Source organism: Ornithorhynchus anatinus, chromosome 8 (genome assembly GCF_004115215.2).
Source record: "Ornithorhynchus anatinus isolate Pmale09 chromosome 8, mOrnAna1.pri.v4, whole genome shotgun sequence".
Lineage (NCBI taxonomy): Eukaryota > Metazoa > Chordata > Mammalia > Monotremata > Ornithorhynchidae > Ornithorhynchus > Ornithorhynchus anatinus.
Window position 1 is genome coordinate 58,117,395 of NC_041735.1, and position 20,551 is coordinate 58,137,945.

Sequence of the window (20,551 nt, forward strand, 5' to 3'; positions counted from 1 at the left end):
CTGATTCCCCTGTGTCTACCCCAGTGCCTAGAACAGTGCTTGGCACATAGTAAGCGCTTAACAAATACCAACATTATTACCTGCCCCATCATGCATTTCATGGGGAGGTAGAAGGGAGGAAGGACTAAGTTATGGCTTTCTTGCCCAAGGTCACACAGCAGAGAAGTGGCAGAGCTGGGATCAGAACCCAGGTCCTTCTGTCTCCCACGCCAATGCTCTATCAGCTAGGCCATGCTGCTGCTTTTATTGATCCACCTCTTAGAAATATAGCTTAAAGTTCTCACCAGGTTAGCCCCCACCCCCGTTCCCCAAACTTCCCTTTCTTTTTGAGGCCAATTGCTCAGTTTCAGAATGTCCAGCACTCGGGTTTAGTATTTCCATGCCCATCTTGCTTTTGTTTTTATTTTCTTTTTAAACAAAGCTAATCTAAATTTCCCTGACATCCTAAAGGCTGTCCATGACTATCCTTTGTAACCTTACCGTAAAACCAACCCAACCCTGGGCTTCATGATGGAAAGAACATGAATCAGAGTCAGAGGGACTTGGGTTCTAATACCGGCTCTGCCACTTTTCTGCTGTGTGACCTTGGGCAAGTCACTTCACTCCTCTGTGCCTCAGTTACTTCATCTGTAAAAAGGGGATTAAGACTGTGAGCCCCACATGGGACAGGGACTGTGTCCAACTTGACTAGCTTGTATCTACCCCAGCGCTTAGAACAGTGCTTGACACAAAACAAGCCTTAAATATCATTATTATTATGAAACGGAGTCAGGAGACCAGGGTCCGAGGCCTAGCTCCACCTCTTACCTGCCTGTTGTCCTTGGGCAAGTCACATAAATATCTTTGAGCTTCTTAACTCTACTTCGGGGTGAGAACTAATATGGGGAGAACAGAAATACCTGTTCTCCGCTCCTCTTAAACTGTGGGAGCCCTGAGTGAGACAGGGACTGTCTTGTTTATCAGCACTTAGCACCGTGCCTGCCACATAAGAAGTGTTGTTAAAACAATCATTAACTGCCCATTGCCTACTTCATTGATCCTTACCTTTTTCTTTCTTGAGTTTGCCTTTGATAGGCACAGTGTTCAAAAATTGTATTCTCAGGACCTAGTGAGAAGTGTACTCTTTGAGGTTTTTTCCCCTCCCCTTTAGTGTGGGGTGGGGAGAGAAGTTATAAAGATGTAACTTCTCTCTCCCCACCCCATACTAAAATCTACACAATGCAGGGAAATCTAAAATAGCCAGGACTGTTCATGTCAGAGTAGCAGCATACTCTAATGAAATAGAGCACGGGGCTGGGAGTCAGGACTGGGATTCTAAAAGACCGGGGTTCTAATTGTGGCTCTGTCACTTATCGTCTCTATGCCTCAGTTACCTCATCTGTAAGAAGGGGATTAAAACTGTGAGCCCCATGTGGGACAGGGGCTGCTTTCAGCCTCATTTGCTTGTATTTACCTCAATGCTTAATACAGTGCCTATCACATAGTAAGTGCTTAACAAATACCATTAAAAAAAAATTTGGTTAGGGGTCAAGGTTTACATTTATTTTAATCATTTTTCTCCTGTGGTAAGGACAGGCTTTTTAAAAAAAATTTTTAATTCTCATGGTCTGCCTGTCCTGTTATCAGGTAATGAACACATCTTCTATTGTTGCTAATTCACTAATTCGTTTTGATGATATCTGTGGGTTACAAGAGGTCAGGTGATTTTTTTTTTGAGGCGGGACGGATGGACTGAGTTTGAGTAGCCCTGGAGGCTTCTCCTGGCGTTTACAAGCAATCAGTGACAGCCTCAGTGGATACCTGAAATGAGTGGGGAACTCTGGATTGTATAGTGTGGCTTCCAGACTAAAATGGGAACTGTAGCCTCCTTCCTTCATGGGAGGGGTAAAGCTTCATCACTGCTCCTTCTTGTTGTCAAGGTGCCTAGAGTCAGAATTCTTGAATGTAGAGCTTGGAAGGCAGGGGCGTCTTTCAGAACTGTAAGGTCAGGCTTTCTTGTCATTTAAATGGCTCCTTTCTCACAATGAACTAACCTCCTCTCATCCCACTGATGAGAGTTAAACTTGTATTTGTTTGTGACTTTTTATTCTTTCCTTCCCCCCACCCTTTTTCCACTTCATGAAAATTCAGAGCAATAGAAAAGTTGAATGGCTTCCAGCTGGAGAACTACGCTTTGAAAGTCGCCTATATCCCGGACGAGATGGCGGCCCAGCAACCCCCGCAGCAGCACCCCCCAGGGCGCCGTGGGTTCGGGCAGCGGGGCCCGCAGCGCCAGGGATCCCCCGGAGCCACCGTGAGACAGAAGCCCCAATCAGACGTGCCTTTACGCATGCTGGTCCCCACACAGTTCGTCGGAGCCATCATAGGCAAAGAAGGCGCAACCATCCGGAACATCACAAAACAGACGCAGTCCAAGTGAGTCGTTGCGCTTTACTCTTCGATGGGCTTTAACTTTAGCTTCTTGATGACAGAAAGGTGGGAAAGGTTTCCTCCTCCCCTCATAAAGAATCAGGGATGGACTTCCTGTGGTTGATCACTGTCACTTGGAGCTCATCAATCCTGCTTTGTTGTAAATCTGCAGCTTTTTTAAAAAATGGTATTCATTCGATCGTATTTACTGAGTGCTCACTCTGTGCAGTGCACACTACTAAGCGCTTGGGAGAGAACAGTATAACCATAGACATTCCCTGCCCACAATGAGCTTATAGCCAGAGGTTGAGTGTGTGCCAGGCACTGTACTAAACTCTGGGGTAGATATAAGCTAATCAGGTTGGACACAGTCCATGTCCCACGTGGGCTCACAGTCCCTTTTACAGTGAGGGACTTGCTTGAGGTCACTTGGCAGACATGAGGCACAGCCAAGATTAAAACCCAGGTCTTCTGACTCCTTGGCTCTGTTCTTTATACCAAACCACACTGCTTCCCTAAAATTCTCCCACAAAGGAAACCCAGAAGAGCTGCTCTTTTTGCCCATAGAAAGGATTTTAAAATTTTGCCCTATCCCCTCCTCCCTCTTATCTCCTGGCCACAGCTGCTTACTATTGCAGCTGCTAGAGAATCGAGCTGTCTGTGAGACACCTCCCAACTTGTTTCCGGCCCTCCCCCAATGTCCTTCCTGACATCAAGGGGTGATGAGATGTCCCTGCCACCTTCCTGTCTGTGAGCTAGCAGGACCACAAAATGCTCCTCCAGGCCTAGGCAGACAGACCATGTTTTGTCTTGTGGCTAACCCTAGTTGAGTCAGGATAAGGAGAGCATCTTTTTTGTGTCCCAAGGCTGGTCGCCTGTGGTGGTCTGGCAGACAGCCTCGGTCTAGAAGAGGCCAAGAGCAGTGATGATTTGCACTAGCCAACCAGAGACCCCTGTCTGTGAATCAGAGCTTTTCACCCTTTGGTGCTTGTGGTCCCCGAAAAGGTGGGTTTTTTCAAGGACTTGAGTGTCACCCCACTTCTTATTATCTTTCCCAAGTTGATTTTGAGGAGCAGAGGGGCATGAAAGGCAGTTCTGTAGGGTGCTGGTAATTCTCTTATAACTAGGCTATCTTCTCCTTGTACCTATATAATGAAAACCCCCCTCTCTTGGACTTTATATGTAAGGATTTTAGGGTGGAGGGAAGCAGAGAGAAGGTAGGTGTATTCTGAAAGCAACACCCTTTAAATGATGGGGATTTTCTTTTAATGGTATTTAAGTTCTTACTATGTGCCAGGTACTGTGCTAAATGCTGGAGTAGATACAAGACAATCAAGTTGGACATGGGTTCTGCTTTTCTGTGATGATAATAATAATAATTATGGTTTTTGCTAAGCGCTCTGTCCTAGGCACTGTTCTGAGCACTGGGGTAGTTACAAGATATTTGAGTTGGGGCGCTCAGTCTGAATCGCTATTTTACAGATGAGGGAACTGAGGCACAGAGAAGTGAAGTGACTTACCCAAGTACACACAGCAGGCAAGTGGCAGAGCTGGGATTAGAATTCAGATCCTTCTGACTCCCAGTCCCGTGCCCTATCCACTAGGCCATGCTGCTTCTGGAGTAATTTCCCAAGTGCTCACTACAGTATACTGCACCTTAGGTGCTCTTGATTGTTTAGGTCACAGTACCTTGATGAGTCCAAGTGCCTGTGGGCTCCTCTGATTGTTTTTTTTTTTAACTCTTAAAAATTTGGGGTGCCACAGGCTGAAAAAGATGGGAGCAGCAGGTGAAGCGGGAGATACGGGAGGAGAGAAAGGAGGTGTACAGGCTTTATTACGTTTCATTTCCTTTGTCCTGCCACCGGATTTAATTAACTTTTGCCACAAAAATCAGTCATTATTTTCTCCCGTAGTTTCTAGAGTAGCCTCAGATGGCTGGCCTAATCAGTGCGTAACATTCTCTGCCCTCAAGGGATCCACCCAGTATATAATCTCTATCCTGGCAAAGATATGGAAATATACTGGCGGCAGAGGTGTTGGTGCACATCACAAAAACCGGACCGTGTTTAAAATTCAAATATAGTACGAGGCACCAGAAGCCAAGGTTATTCCGCCACCTCGGCTCTTGAGCAGGAATACCCCATTGATGCTTTTTCATAGTCCAAACTAGATGGAGTGGATACAGAACAGTTGTTTGTGGGGTTCTGCTCACTCACTTCTGTTCTGACTGGATGCCTTGGCACTTGATCAGCAGAGCTCCAGGAAGAGGATGCTATCTTTATCTCGAGTTCTGTATTTGGGTCACTTGGTTGTATGAATGCGTGCAGTGAAGATGTCATCATGCTTCTCATAAATTACTTGACTTTCTTCTCCTTCAGTGCCCTCTCCCAACCCCCCTAGTTTCTTCGAAACGAGTGGATTATGTAACTACCATTTTTTTTTTAATCTTCCGTCCTTCCCCTGTCTTTTACCTGTCCATCTCCAAGCCCTCTCCTGGTGACTCTGGGAGTAGATGTGATTCTGCAAGCCTCTGCTTGTGTCTCACCAACTTGCTAGACAAGGGGTAGACAAGAGGGTGCTGGCTCTTCACTTTAGCATCAAAGTGGGCAAGCCAGTTGGGCCTGTCATATCCCTGACTTCAGTCTCTTATTTCTGTTTCCCAATAATCTGGGGAAAAACCCAAGCTTGGCACCTCCACCCCGAAGATGTGCCATGCTCCTCCTTTGGCAGAGCTGGCATCTGCTAAACAAAAGGCACTTTGGAAATGTCTTTAAAAAATGTATCTGTGAATCAAGGTCAAGGAATAGGAATCTGGCGCCTGTTTTAGCTCCTCTTCCACTCTTTACGAGGGGAAAAGTAGAAAGCAGGGTAGTTGGGACCATTCTTGACACACCTCCCTCTTCCCCTCCCCCCGCCCCGCCCCCCCCCCCCCCCCCAATTTTTGTCTGCTGCCCTGCTTCTGCTCTTTTTTGCAGGGGCAGATTTCAGCTCTTAAGGATTGTAGGGTCACATGGGGAAAACCAAAGTTTGGGAGGATATCAGCGCAAAGGGGGGAATGCTCCCTGACCCCATGAGTTCTGTTCTGAAGCAGTGTGGTCACAAAACTAATGAGGGAGAAATCTCAGAGTGGATGCAACTGGAGGTGTGGTAGTAGTCTTGTAGTCTTGCTTTCCCCATGCTATTCACCTCTCTCAACTTTCTCTGCCAGCTCTGTTCCTGTTTTTAAAAAAAGCTATCGTTTTTTCACTAGGAAAAAGACACAGATATATATATTTTTTTGTCAGTGAGGTGTTTCCCATGAATTTGGATACTCTCATTGCTACTTTTTTGCGGTGCACAAAAAAGTAGGTTATATACTTTTTTGCTGTTACTGGGGAGTATTTCAGGAAGTTTGTAAAGCAGTATATTCCCACATGACAGTCTTGTATGTACTAGAATGCAAGAATAGCACTGAATGGGGTAATTCAAGCATAAGTGTGTAGAAGAAGAGCAGGTGAGGATGCAAACAAAGCTCTGGACAATTTGTGAAGGGTTTTGGGGAAAAAAAATTAAATCCTTGGTGAAATCAGTGATTTCAACTTGAAAAAGTAAGCCCCCAAAAGTTTGTGCGTCGCTCTTTTAAACCAAAAAGGTGTTTCTTTGGATATTTAAAGTATTGGTGTGTAGTGATTTTGATGTATAATTACCTAACAGCTAGTTTAAGAAATCCTGCTATAGGTTTATAATACCTGCTGTGGTTACTAAGAATAGACCAGTGCTTTTTGCTCACCTTTTCTTCCATTGTTCTTGTTCCCACTCGAAGAATTGATATTCATCGTAAAGAAAATGCAGGTGCCGCTGAGAAGCCAATTACTATCCACTCTACGCCTGAAGGCTGCTCGACGGCATGTAAAATTATTATGGAGATTATGCAAAAGGAAGCTCAAGATACAAAATTGTGAGTAAAGAAAGCTTTATTCTAAAAACTTGACATTCCGATACTGCTTTTTATTGGCTCCACTGAAACAAAGCTCTGCTGCATACAACAAGAAATAAAGGTGAATCACTTTATTTCACAGAGTACTATGTTAATTTAGGTGTGATTAATCTTCTATTTTTGATGGGGTTGGGGAGAGGATTAAGGGGTGTGTGGGTGGGGAGGACGAAGAGTTATGACACTGTCTGAGACCAGGAATATCTCTTGGCCTGGGTACCCTATGCCAACTGGCTGGTTGGGTTGCAGAATTTTATTTGTTTTATTCTGTCGTGTTCTCATCCCAGGATCAGTTAAGCCTTTACTACAAAAACCAGTAGGTAATCAGTCAATAGTATTTACTGAACTTTTGCTTTGTGCACTTGGGACAGTTCAGTATAGAGTTAGTCAATAATCCTGACACCGAAGAATTGTACATTCTAGCAGATGAGGCAAACATGTTGTTTATGGCATTCGTTAAGTGCTTACCATGTGCCAGGCACTATACTAAGCGCCGGGGTAGATACAAGATAGACACTATCCCTGTCCTATATGGGGCTCACGGTCTTAATCCCCATATTACAGATGAGGTAACTGAGGCACAGAGAAGTTAAGTGACTTGTCCAAGGTCACATAGCAGACAAGTGGTGGAGCTGGGATTAGAAACTAACTCTCTTCCCTTCTTCAAAGCCCTACTGAGAGCTCACCTCCTCCAGGAGGCCTTCCCAGACATAGTCCTCCCTTTCCCCCTGCCCCTGCTCCCCTCCCCACAGCACTTGTGTATATTTGTATAGATTATTTTTTACTCAGTTTTATTAATGATATGTATATATCTGATTCTGTTTATCTATTTTGATAGTGTTGATGCCTATTTGTTTTGTTTTGCTGTCACCCCCTTTTAGACTGTGATCCCCTTGTTGGGCAGGGATTGTCTCTATCTGTTGCCGAACTGTACATTCCAAGTGCTTAGTACAGTGCTCTGCACACAGTAAGCGCTTAATAAATATGACTGAATGAATGAATAAATTAGAAATAATGTATAGATCAGAGGAAAGAGAAGAAGGGCAAGATGTACAGGAGCTGGTAACTTAGCTCTGCAAACTGTACATAGGTGCTATGGTTCCATGTGAGTTCACAAGTGGTCAGGTAGTGCAAATATGCTGAGGTAGCAGTTGCTCTCTGTCTTAAAATTATAATTTACTATTCCAGAGATCAGGAATGATTCATTTTAAGGCATGTTAAAGTCAAAGATTTGGTGATTTTTTTTCAATTTTTTTTTTTTCTAAATTAGTTATGAGGTTCAAGTCACAACAGAGTGCTAGGGACCTAGTTGTGTAACAGCATACAAACCCCTTTACCCCTGAAGCAGTGTGGTCTAGTGAAAGTGCCCTGGCCCGGGAATCAGGACCTGAGTTCTAATCTCTGCTCTGCCGCTTTACACGCTGTGAGGTCTTGGGCAAGTAACTTAACTTCTCTGGGCCTCTATTCCCTCATCTGTAAAATGGGCATTCAATACCTGTTCTCTTCCCTCCTACTTACTCGGTGAGCCGCATGTGGGACTTGATTATCCTATATCCCCAACGCTTAGTACACTGTGTGGCGTATAGTAAGCACTTGACAATACTCCAATTATAATTAACTGTTATCTAATTTATCTGCTTATGAAATGGGGAAAACGTTAGCTCCTATAAGGTGTGGTAAAAATGGATTGCATATTGTGCCCTCTGAGTTTTTCAGAAGAAATATGCTGTACTTATTTTTCACCATTTTATATCTTGTTCTATTCCTACACATGGTTAGTTACTTCTGATATTCTTTTGTGCAGAAAAATAGTTATGTGGAATCATTATTTTCAAATCTATTTCTTGGTTATAGCTGTCCCGCTAGCTTATGGGGTATCTGTTTTCCAACAACCTCACAAATCTAGCACCAGAGGGCACTTGAGGAGCAGCATGCTCTCTAACTAAAGAAATTTATTTACCAATCTCACTCCCCGGTACATCTGGCACCAAAATAGGTACCGAGTAGGAAAAAAGCCGATTTAGTGACGTTGATGGGAGTTCCTCTGCCTGATCATCTTTGAAGAAGGATTTAATTCTTTTTTTTTTTTTAATAAAAGCAGAGACTTAATACCAGATTTGGCAAAAACCTCTTGGCATAGAACCGATCCTGGGGACTTTTCAGCTAGGTGGGGGTCTCACACTAGCTAGAATTAAAAATGACTCCAAACGGCCCAATAACTGCCTCTGGCTTTCCATTTAAGGATGGGAAAATATAGCTTGGATTTGCAGTGTTTTCACTTACACTGATAAGTAACGTGGCCTAGAGGAAAGAGAGCATGGGTCTAGCAGTCAGAGGACCTAGATTCTAATCCTGGGTCTGTCACTTGTCTGATTTGTGACCTTGGGCAAGTCATTTAACTTCTCTGCCTCAGTATCCTTATCTGTAAAAGGGGTTTCGAAACCTGTTCTCCCTCCTACTTAGACTGTGAGCTCCACGTGGGATCTGGTATCTACCCCAGTGTTTAATATGGTACTTGACACATAGTAAGTGCTTAACAAATACCATTATTATTAGTGTTATTATTATTACTCTAAGGAACTCTTTAATCTCCAATTAGGTGTTTGGTGTCTGGTCCCCCAAATCCTTTAGTCTGTATTAGTTTGTGTTGTTAGGGTTTTTATTATATAATGAATAACAATGTCCCGGGAAGCTGCTATAAAAAGCATGGTAATAATAGGTTTTTAATGACAACAAGAGCATTTTCCCTTGCTTCTCACACCAACTTAAAAAAAGAAACCAGACCTGAAATCTTTCAGATGTAAGCCCTGACAGGGGTGGACTAAGAAACAGTCTTTGGAAAGCTTTGAAGAATTACATAGTGGGTGTCAACTATTTTATTGTTAATTTAAGTGGCATACCAAGTTGTTAATCAGAAAAAAGAGATGGGGACTAGTATCTTAATCCTTTCACCATTATTAAATTGGGCCTCCTCCTGGTAAGTACTGAAAAACCTTTCCCAAAACCATGTCAGAGATTTTCAGTTTTAAAGAAACACCACAAACCACAGAGCATTCCAATTAAAACCTTCATCCCAGTCTGTTGACAATATTTTTCATGGGGCTTTTCCATGCAGCCATCCTTGAACAGTGAATTAATAGTAATTATTGAGCGCTTATTGTGTGCAGAGTAGTGGGCTAAGTGCTTGGGAAAGTACAATGCCGAAGATTTGGTAGACACAATCTCTGCTCACAATGACTTTATGGTCTAAATTGATTTGGGATTGCTTTGTAATCCAGTTCACTGTAACATGCCTGTTCCGATTCAGAATCTTCGTGTTTCCATTTTCAGTACTGAAGAAATACCTTTGAAGATTTTAGCACATAACAACTTTGTGGGTCGACTTATCGGCAAAGAAGGAAGAAATCTTAAAAAAATCGAACAGGACACGGACACTAAAATCACAATATCCCCGTAAGTAGTGTCATACTGTAAGTTTTGCCTGCATCATTGACTCTGAAGGTATCGTGGGCTTAGTAATATATCAGTTTGACCATGATATTTAAGCCCTTCTCTCTAAAACCTTCCCAATGCTTATGAGGTTGACGAGATTTTCCGAGCAGCCACTGAGTTCGAAGCACACATCCAAGCTTTTTCTGGTGGAGTAAGGAGGAGAAATTTACAAAAGAAGTAGAAGACAGAGTCCCTGCCCTTAAGGAGCTTGAAGGTGAAGCCAAAAAAACCCCCAAAACCCCAGTGAAAACATATGTTGTAAATACACACATTTGCAGAGGGAGAGCAGGAATAAAGATTCCCTGTGAAATGGGGAACACTCTCTTCAGTTCTTAAAAGTCACCTAGATGATTCTCAGCTGTAATCAATGATGGAGAAGCCTGGGCTTTGAAAATCCAATTTTTCTGTAATAACAGGGTTGCTTTATGGCAAAAACTCGTATTAAAGAAAACATACAAGTACTCTTTCCTTCCAACAGCACACACATATACATAAGCAGTTTCTACAGGTGTCCATTCAGGCTCGTGTTGTTGGACAAACATTCCCTGAATTTCTAAGGACGTTCTGGTCAACACCGATATTGCAGAACTGATCCTGACATGACATCCATTCCAACTTTCCGCCCACTAATACTTGTTTCCATTTGAGACTGAAGGGAACACTCATCCAGCGGAGAGCAGGAAGGAGTCAGTGCTAAATGGCCTGATATTCCAACTTGAGATATCCTTGCATTCGGGATAAAATGGAAAGAGAGGAGTGTGGAAGGATAGAGGCAGTGTAGAACAGAGAGTGTGTTGCAGTGTCAGGGAAAGGACTAGAAATAGTTTTCCTGTTATAGCAGAGAGACTGCCAATTAATAGGAATATTCAAGATACAGGTAAGATTCCAAAATAAGGGAATCTGGAAAGAGGTGAGTTAACCTGGTATCTATATGTGCGCCAATAGAAAGTTGTCTGAGAACATTCCCTGAAATTATCCAAAGTGGAATATATTAAGATTTCCGTAGTTCTGTTTTTAGAAACTATTTTGCCCTAATTTGAATAATAGCCATTCTCTACATGCTCAAAATGAGCAAGAATTTATACTTAGTAGAATCGATTATTTTGCCCTTTTCTTAAGGAAGGGCAAACATTATTAGCATTGAAAAGTAACATTAAAAACAAAATGCTTCTGAGTGCTTCCTCCAGGGAGAAAAGCTCCACACTACAGGAACATTGTCTTTCCATTTTGAGTTGTTCCTTTCAAGCTGTTTATCTTTGGGTGTTTTTTGTAACTTATTGACAAGTATGACATTATTTTACCAAATGTCAGTTGTGGTAGACTTGAAAAAGCTACCAGTTTACCTTTTTAAAAGCTCTTAATGCCTCTTCCCTATTGGATACTCCAGGAAGCATTGTTTGGGAGTGGGAATCGGGGGAACAATTCCAGATGCCTCCATAAAGCCTCTGGGGTTTCCATTATGGCAAATGGATGCGGTCCAATCGGTTTATCCATTATGTGAGTTTTCAGAATACGCATCGGATATACAACGGTTAGGAAATTAGAGGATGATTTGATAATATGCATCTATCGGGACAGAACACATTTGGGTACATGCATGGTGGGTTTGATTAAGACAGCTGAATATATTGCAGGGTTCATCTAGAAAGTCAGCTCTGCAAGTGTATCATGTCTAGGCTAGCCCACAGGCTTTTCAGTATCATAAGAGCACATTTAAAGGTGCTGTAAAATCCTTTACTAAACGACCTCAAAACCTGCATTCAACTCAGAACTGTTGTCTTCCTGTATTCCTCAGTTAAATGATGAATATCCTTTACTGATCCAGATATGTGCACACTTAAAACACTAAGCTGAACCTCAGACACCAATTTGGAGCAAAAGCTCTTTCCTCTTTTCCCTCCTGCAGTTCCTGTATTCTAGGTCTTTTAGTCTCCAGTAAATACATCTTGCTCATTCCTTTGTCAAGTTGGACCACCCACTTTCAGATATTGCTAGCCTCCATGGTTGGGCTTTGATTGCCATCTGTGACTAAATGCTAATTAACTGTCGTCTTATCTTTTTTTTTCCCTCCCCCCTGCAGTTTGCAGGACTTAACGCTGTATAACCCAGAAAGGACCATTACAGTAAAAGGCAGTATTGAAACTTGTGCCAAGGCTGAGGAGGAAATAATGAAGAAAATCAGGGAGTCTTATGAAAATGACATTGCTGCTATGAATGTGAGTCATTACATGATGGGTTGGAGAGTTGTCTGGATGTTTCCCCTTTTTCTTGTCATTCCCATGATCCTTTGGGAGGTTTGTGTTGTTTTGCCACATGGAGCGTTGAAAGGAGTCATTGATTGTTTTCGGTGTAATATAGGGCCTGCGTTAGGCCAAAGTAATTCCTGTCAGGACACAATTTGATATTTAACAGTTCCAAAGAGGAGGAAAAAATAGTATCCAAATGATTGATGATAACTGGTTAATCAATTCAGTGACAAAAATGGGATATGTTCAATTTCTGGATCTAGACTTCGCCCCAGCTTTCTAAATCAGTTTTAAATTGTAACAGTAAGGAAAATGCTCCATTTTGTTCTGTCACCTTATGTAAATAAAGCGCTTTCCCATTCTTAGTAGGCAAGTAATTTACATTATCAGCGGAGGTGATAAGTATCAGTTAATTTAACTGATAATAAGATTAGATTCTGACCTTTATATTTCATTGTTGAGTTCTCATCTTGTCCAAGTCTGGACTGGGACTAAAATAATCATCTTCAGGAAATTGTTAAATTACGAACCTGTGAACTCAAATGCTATAACCAAATGGCCCCTTTTATTACTGATGGTTTGAGCTTTAACATTGGCTCTGATCAGTGTATGGTTACTCTTAGGCACTCATTCTTATGTTATTTTTCTCCCTATTTCTTTCTTATAAGAGAAAGCAGTCTTGCTAACTCTCACAAAATGAGAAATATATATGTATATATATACGTGTCTATACGTATATATGTTTGTGTGTATATATAGTAGTATATATAAAGTGTTGGATCAAATTAAGTTGTGCTGAATTCTTTAAGCAATAAATGTTAGATTGTAGCTTCAAATAGTAATGGTTACACATTCTGGTGTAAACAATTCCCATTACCCCAGTCTGTATTAAAAAAAGACACACTAGTGTTCTTGAAGGACTGCTGTGGGACAGTTTCTTCTGGCCACTTTCTTGATTTAAGATAGAAAAACTGCCGGAGGTATCTCCTGCCTTACTCAGAGACAATGAAAACTCTGCAGTAATAAGTAGTGGTAGAGCATTTTTGAGAGATCACTCTAGATGACAAGAAAATATCTGGAGGAAGGGGGAAGAAATTAGTCTATCCTTGAGATGAGGATTCTAGAGTATGTTAAAAGAAAATATCAGTTGATTGTGGCCTGAGAGCTAATCTCTCTCTCTCTTTTTTTTTTTAAATGGAGTTGAGGCTCTGCAGAAGACTTTCCCATTCTTTATTCTGCTCCTCAGAAGCAGTGGGTCAGTGCTGGGAGGGTGTTGTGTACAGAGTAAGACTTTGTCTGAAACACTGGGACAAACCTAATGTTTGTGTTTTTTATTTGTTTTGGTTTGTTTTTGGTTTGTGCTCTTTGGTTTAGCCTGTGTGATTTCCCCCGAAAGACATCAGTACTTGGGCCCTCTCCAGTCAGAATTGCTTGTTGCCTTTTGTTGCCTTTTGAAATGAGTCGAGGAAGATGTGGGGTGATTTAAAAACTTATTTGGGAACATGAATTCTAAAAATGAAATTTGCGCATATTCACTGTACACTAAAGTGGTCTTTCTCCTGTTGCAGCTTCAAGCACATTTAATTCCTGGATTAAATCTGAATGCCTTGGGTCTGTTCCCACCTTCCTCTTCAGGGATACCCCCTCCCACAGTGGGAGTTGCCTCAGCTGCAGCTGCTACTTCCTATCCGCCATTTGGGGTAAGATCTGCCATTTCTGGTTGCCTCCTTGTTGCCAAATGGTTTCATCAGATTATTTTCCAACTACTTTTACTAACTAGTATTCCTGAATTTCACAAATCCTCAACCGGGGGGGAGATTTTCAGAAGCAAGTGGAAACCAATCAGTGGTATTTATTCAGCACATACTGTGTGCAGAGCATCGTATTAAGCACTTGGAGAAGTATAGTAGAATAAAGTTGGTAGACACAATGGGCCACTGGTCGCATCAGAGCTGTGGCAGTGGTTTAGAAAGCAGGTACAGTTGCGTTTTTACTTAAGTCACCATCCCTGTTTGGTTGCTGAACACGAGTTTGACTCTGCTGCAGGTAAAAATGATTTGGAACGGGAGTAGTGATGCTGTTGAATGTTGGTTCTTTGTGAGAGAACGTCTAATGAAGTAGTTGAGAAGTGGGCCAAGAGTTAAAAAGAATAATTCAGATCTCAGCTTTTGGTTTATTCCTCTAAAAAAAAAATCAAGTTATATTTGCTATCTCAGGAACTACTATGTTATCAGGATCTCCAGATTTGGTTTTTGTGAATATTTTGGGTTTTCCATGATGATGAAAAGGAGGGTGACCTAAAGTTCAGAGATAAGTAAAAAACACTGTACTTTTCCCGCTGCCTGATTTGGGGAGGCAAGCGCCAGGGATTCATATCTGAAGTACAAGCAACTTCCAAACTTTTGATGTGTTCAGGTTTACACCATCCCAACTTCATAGATTTCTTCATCAGACTGCCTCCCAAAAACTGTACCCTAAAACTATCATGTATACATGGCATAAAATCAGAGCAGCAATAAGAAATCTTTTGGGCCTCCGAATTTGTAATCACAATTTTTAGTGCATCCTTGCAGATAAAGTGCCAAAATTTAGTTCCATAATAATTACTATTATCAAAGAAGGTGTTTTATTTAGTACTAGTAACAGTAGTAATTTTGTAGTAATGGGCACAGGAAGGCTGAGGGACCAGAATCATCTCTTTATCTCTCCTCTATATTTGCTCTCCCTTTCAAGAATTTTGAAGGACTTTTGTAAGTAGAAATGATTAGTGGTGGCAGTACTGCTAACAGTAGATACTATTCACTTTGTCTTGTTTTCCTGTGAAAATTTTTCACAGACTCAGTTTTGATACAACTTGCAAAATATTTTCCTTAGGCTATCTTAGCAAATGAATTGTCTGTCCTATAGGCAACACATCTTCAAACAGTTTAGCAATCCATTTCTCTTGCCAAATTAAAACTACAGTTCTGCATGTTGTTGGGGAGTCTGGCTGCTGCAGGAGTCAGGTTTCACAGAAATGAATATAACTCTTTCCCTTTTTATTGCTTAGCGGTTAGAGCAGGTGGCTTTTGCACTTTGGGAAAGTCATTTCATACCTTGTTTTCTTATGTTGTCCATCCAAAATAGAGAAAGATTCAACCTCTTTGCTTGCCTTACCTTAATCATATTTACTGAGTGCTTACTGTGTGCAGACCACCGTTCTGAGAGCTTGGAAAAGTACTATATATAACACAGTTGGTAGACATATTCCCTCCCCACAACCAACTTCCAGTCTGGAGGGAGAGACAGATATGAATATAAATAAGTAAATTATGCATAAGTACATAAGTTCTGTAGGGCTGAGGGTAGGATGAATGAGGCATCCAAACCCAAGTGCAAGAGTGACGCTGAAAGGAGTGGGAAAAGAGGAAATGAGGGCTTAGTCAGGGAAGGCCTTTTGGAAGAGATGTGCTTTTAATAAGTCTCTGAAGGCGAGGCAAGTCGTCTGTTGAGTACTAAGAGGGAGGGTTTTCCCAACCTGAGGCAGGATGTGGGTGAGACGTCGGCAGCGAGATAGATGAGATTGAGGTCCAGTGAGTAGGTTGGCATTAAGGAGCAGAATATGTGGGCTGGCTTATAGTAAGAAATCAGAAGGTAAGGTAGGTAGGGGTGAGCTGATGGAGTGCTTTAAGTTCGATGGTAAGGAGTATCTGTTTCATGCAGAGGTGGATGGGCAATCACTGGAGGTTAAAGATGTGGAATTTGTGAAATTTGAGTCCAAACTACTAAAACTGAATTTGCAAACATGGAGCTACTAAATGCAGTTGCCATAGTGCAGTCAGTATCCAAAGTATTTTAGTTCCTACTCTGCAACACTTCTTTAGTGCATGCGAGACCTAGAAAAGGAGTTAAAAATGAGATCCCTACCCTTGAGAAGCTTAAATCTAATGGCGACAACAGACGTAAATGAACAAAGAATCCATAATTAAGAGGGAGACAGTAAAATGTAAATAATAGATGCAAGCAACCAAACTGAAGTGGCTGATAGACTACATCAATTGCTAAGGGTGATGGGAGATTTAGGTGAGGAGTGTATGGAATTCAAGGGGAAATGGGGAAATGCTTTCAATAACTGCAGTGGAGAGAGGGGAAGGAAAAGTTGAAGAAGGGCTTTGGGAAAAGGTGGGGCAGCACAAAGCAGGAAATGACAGGTGGTGGATTTATGCAATTCCTGAGTGGGATTATAAATCAATTGTATTGGAGGAAGTACCTTTTTAGGATAACTTTTTTAAAAATAGTATTTAAGTGCTTACTTTGTGCCAGGCACTGTACTAAGCACTAGGGTAGATACAAGGTAGTCAGTTGGACACAGTCCATGTCCCATATGGGGCTTCAACTTGTAACACCCAATTTATAGATGAGGTAACTGAGGCACAGAGAAGTTAACTGACTTGCCCAGGATCACACCACAGAGCAGTGGTGGATCTGGGATTAGAACCCAGGTCCTTCGGACTCCTAGGCCCTTGCTCTTTCCCTAGGCCACACTGCTTCTCTTTGCTGGTTTGACAAAGCTGTGGTAAAGCAGTGTTCCTGGGAGAGAAGGGTTAGGGGAGTTTGAGAGCCCCGATTGAGATGTGGGAGAGTAGAGCAGATGAGGGAAGAGGTTGCCCGCTGATGGAGATGGAGCCTGATGAAGTAAGTGTGGATATGTTTTTGTTTTCTACAAGGAGCAATGTGGAGTCGTGGAAGTTTGAGGAAGAGTGCGGGCTCTTCTTTGCACTTTATCTGTGTCAAAGGATCTAAGGAAAAATTGGTCATTGCACTCAAATGTCTCAAAGAGCCTGGGCTTCGGAGTCAGAGGTCATGAGTTCGACTCCCGGCTCTGCCACCTGTCAGCTGTGTGACTGTGGGCAAGTCAGTTCACTTCTCTGTGCCTCAGTGACCTCATCTGTAAAATGGGGATTAACTGTGAGCCTCACGTGGGACAACCCGATTACCCTGTATCTCCCCCAGTGCTTAGAACAGTGCTCTGCACATAGTAAGCGCTTAACAAATGCCAACATTATTAAAGCAGTTGTGGTATAACGATGATTATATGTGGATGACTTTCTGAAACTCATCATCACCCATTAGTTATCAGGAAGTCTAGGGCTCAGACTTTTGGGGTCAGATGAACAGAAACCATAATTGAGTTATTCCTGGAAGGTGCCACTCTTGAAGAAGCTAGGAGGAGTCCAATTATTTGAAGGTATTTATTTCCAGAGAGGAAAGCCAGGAAAGTATTCATACATGTTGTAGGGTATGTGCTGTCATCAGAGCATTGTCAAAGAGAGAGATGTAGAGCTACAAATATCGTAACATTGTAGCCTTGTCATAAAACATGGGGTAAGAGTCCATGAATGAAAATTCACCTCTGGCAAAAGAAATTTCCCTGTGGAGAACCACTGATGACATGCCTAAAAGAATGACTTTTCTTGGCATTCAGAATGGGTCAGAGATAGAATTAAGTCCTTCTCAAAAATGGCAGAGAATTTGCACGTGTTGGTTGTAGCTGAAAATCCTTAAAACAGTATCAGCTACTTAAAGATACAATCTGTTCACCCGCAGCAAGTGAAAACCATCTGACTTTTTTTTTAACGTTCTTTAATTTTCAGTATTTTTCCAATTCTGCTGCAGTCTCACAGCAGTTCTGGAGTCTAAATATTTCTTTTAGAATTCTAGCTGCTCGGGCTGCACTCATTCATCTTGTTTCTTGTGCTTTTGTCGCACTTTTTCTTCCTGTTCTCCCCCAACTGTGGCACTAACCGCTTCCAGGGGTGTGAGTGAGCATCTGCCTTACAGGTCTGTACTCTATGACTAAAAATAAATTTAAAGGAGCAGGAGGCTTCACTGTGAACTGAAAATGTTGCTTCATTGCCTTTCCACAGAGCTACCTTAAAAACATGTTTGCCTCTGGAAAATGGGACAGTTTATCTGTAGATTTGCATTTCCATGCCAGAATGCCCCCAAGATGAGGGAGAGGATTAAGAAGTATTTTCAACACTTGCCCTCCTAAAACTGCAGAACCTTTCCCCTGCCAAATGAGTTAGAAACAAGATGAATGAAATAGTGGGTTCTTACTGATACCTTCCTGTACACAAAGAAATTGCATAGAGGAGGGAGGACTGAGGGTGGGGTGTAGGGCTTCCTAGACAACGGCAACAGCGTAATAGTTGAAAGAGACCAATTTTAACTCATTCTCCTGATTCAATAAGGTGGTGGTTTGGTTGTGTTTTTGTGAGTTTTTTTAAATTCAGTTTTGGGACTTACCCCTGCTCAGATTTGGAGTTCAATAGGAAATTCAACTTGTGTTCTGTGCGGCCCTTACGGCCTCCTACTGCTTAATTAACATTTAAAACTCCATGTTAGGTGGGGGAAGAAATGCCTGACATTTCAATCCTGGGTTTTTGTGAAGCTCACTGCTGTCATGTGGCATTTCAGTATTCTAATGCCCTTGCTAAATACACCTACTCCTTGCAGGCAGAGGTGAGGGTGGAGTGAGTAAAAGGAGGTGGAGGTTGTTGGAGGTCTTGGTCAGTGGAAGTGGTCAGGCTTTGGTATCCCCCAAAAGAGAAGAGTTAACTGAATCCCCTAGTGTCTCCTCCTCTAGACTGTCAGGTCATTGTGGGCTGGGAACTTGTCTGCCAACTCCATTATATTGTACTCCCCCAAGTGCTTAGTACAGTGCTTTGCACACAGTAAGTGCTCAATAAATATGATTGATTGACATAGTCTGAACCATACCGTAAAATCACTCATAACCTGGGTTCAAATTCCGGCTCTGCCATTTGCCTAGCGTGGGACCCTGGGCAAGTCACTTAACTTCTCAGTTTCTCATCTGTAAAGTGGGGGTGAGATACTTGTTCTCCCTCCCACTTAGACTGAGAGCCTCAAGGGGTGAAGGGACTGTGTCCAACCTGATTGTATCATAGCAACTTCTGCCACAATCCTCTCTTGGCCTTGTGCTTCTGTTGCCCTCTTTCTCCTGAGTGGTGGGGGGGAGGAATGGGGTAATTTTCCCAGGCCTCTGGCCAAATGGGCCCTCTGGAGACAATCAGTCCCTTTAAGGGAGGAACAGCACAATCACAATCATCTGTTCCCCGCTGATCAAATTCACCTGTTAATCTTTATCTGCATGCTTGTTTCTGGCCTGTTGGTTTTTTTTAAAAAAAATATTACGGTATTTGTTAAATGCTTTACTATGCATCAGACGCAGTTCTAAGCACTGGGGTAGAAACAAGTTAATCAAGTCAGCCATAGTCACTGTCCCACATGGGGCTCACATCTAAGTAGGAGGGAGAACAGGCACTAAACCCCCATTTTACAGAGGCACAGAGAAATTGTTACAACATAGGCAACTGGCAGAGCCAGGATTAGAACCCAGATCATCAGACTTCCAGGTCCATGCTCTATCCAGTAAGCCAAACTAGTCTTCACTAGGTCTTTTCTTTTCCCTGAATTTAGGTCTACTTAATGAGGTCCATAAAACTACAAAATGATGTGGAGCTTGTAAAAAAAAAAAAAAAAAAATCTATTTTCCTTCTTTACCTGAACGTTCCAAAGCAGGGATAGGAGGGGCTAGGGAAAAGGACCACGTGAAACTTACATAGGGTAAAGTCAATTCTTATTTCCTTTAGATCGATCCCTTGCTGCTGACGTATTTTTCTTCCCGCCTCCGGGAAACCGGCCATGCCAGATTGATTTTCCAAAAACAGCCTCGAAATGTCCAGGCCCTGCCACGCTGTTGGCTCTCCCAGCCCTGAGCTGGCAGCACTTCTGGCAGGGAATTGACAGGAAGTGCCACTTCCAGAAATGCTCCAACAGTGAGAGAGATGGGATTGGCAGCCGGTGGCGAGAACAGGAGTTGAGTTGGCAACGCTTTAGACACCAATAGCTGGTGGTGTGTTGGCAGCTTGTTTTGCTGTTTGGCAGGAGTAGCCTTTGGAATCTCTTTGAATTTATATTCCTAGTAGTTCCTTCATGAAGTTCCCAGGCCTCTCTCCAGGGGCCAGGAGTAATTCTATAACAATTTGGTTTGCCGATCGGCTATTTGGGATAGTGGAGGGGGAGATAGAGGGGAAACGACATTTAATTTGGTGCTATTTGAGGTATTTTCCTTTGGAACCAATTAATGAACACTCATTTTTTTTTGCAGACTGGAGGGAAAGGAAATACTCAGACTAAAATGTTTATAATAATAATAAGAATTGTGGCGCTTCAACACTTTCTATGTGCCAAGCACTATACCGAACGCCGGGGTAGACACAGTATATGCGGATCGGTCACAGTCCCTGTCCCACACAGGTTGCACCGAGTTGAGGGGATCTGAGCCTGCGGATGGTTAAGTTCTTTGAGCCACAGACTTCTTTTTGGAAGGTGTCAGCTCAAGACCATCAAAACCTGCTGTTCCCTG

General features: G+C 42.4%; 1 protein-coding gene across 1 annotated transcript in view; it reads left to right on the forward strand.

Moving 5' to 3' along the window:
* The window catches only part of IGF2BP3 (insulin like growth factor 2 mRNA binding protein 3), a 162,915-nt gene that overhangs the window by 122,988 nt on the left and 19,376 nt on the right, over positions 1-20,551 (forward strand). Inside the window, exons 6-10 of the mRNA XM_001512312.4 lie at positions 2,131-2,415; positions 6,212-6,346; positions 9,713-9,835; positions 11,955-12,090; positions 13,689-13,820. Of these exons, the coding sequence (XP_001512362.1) occupies positions 2,131-2,415; positions 6,212-6,346; positions 9,713-9,835; positions 11,955-12,090; positions 13,689-13,820 (811 nt within the window). The remainder of the gene's footprint in view (positions 1-2,130; positions 2,416-6,211; positions 6,347-9,712; positions 9,836-11,954; positions 12,091-13,688; positions 13,821-20,551) is intronic.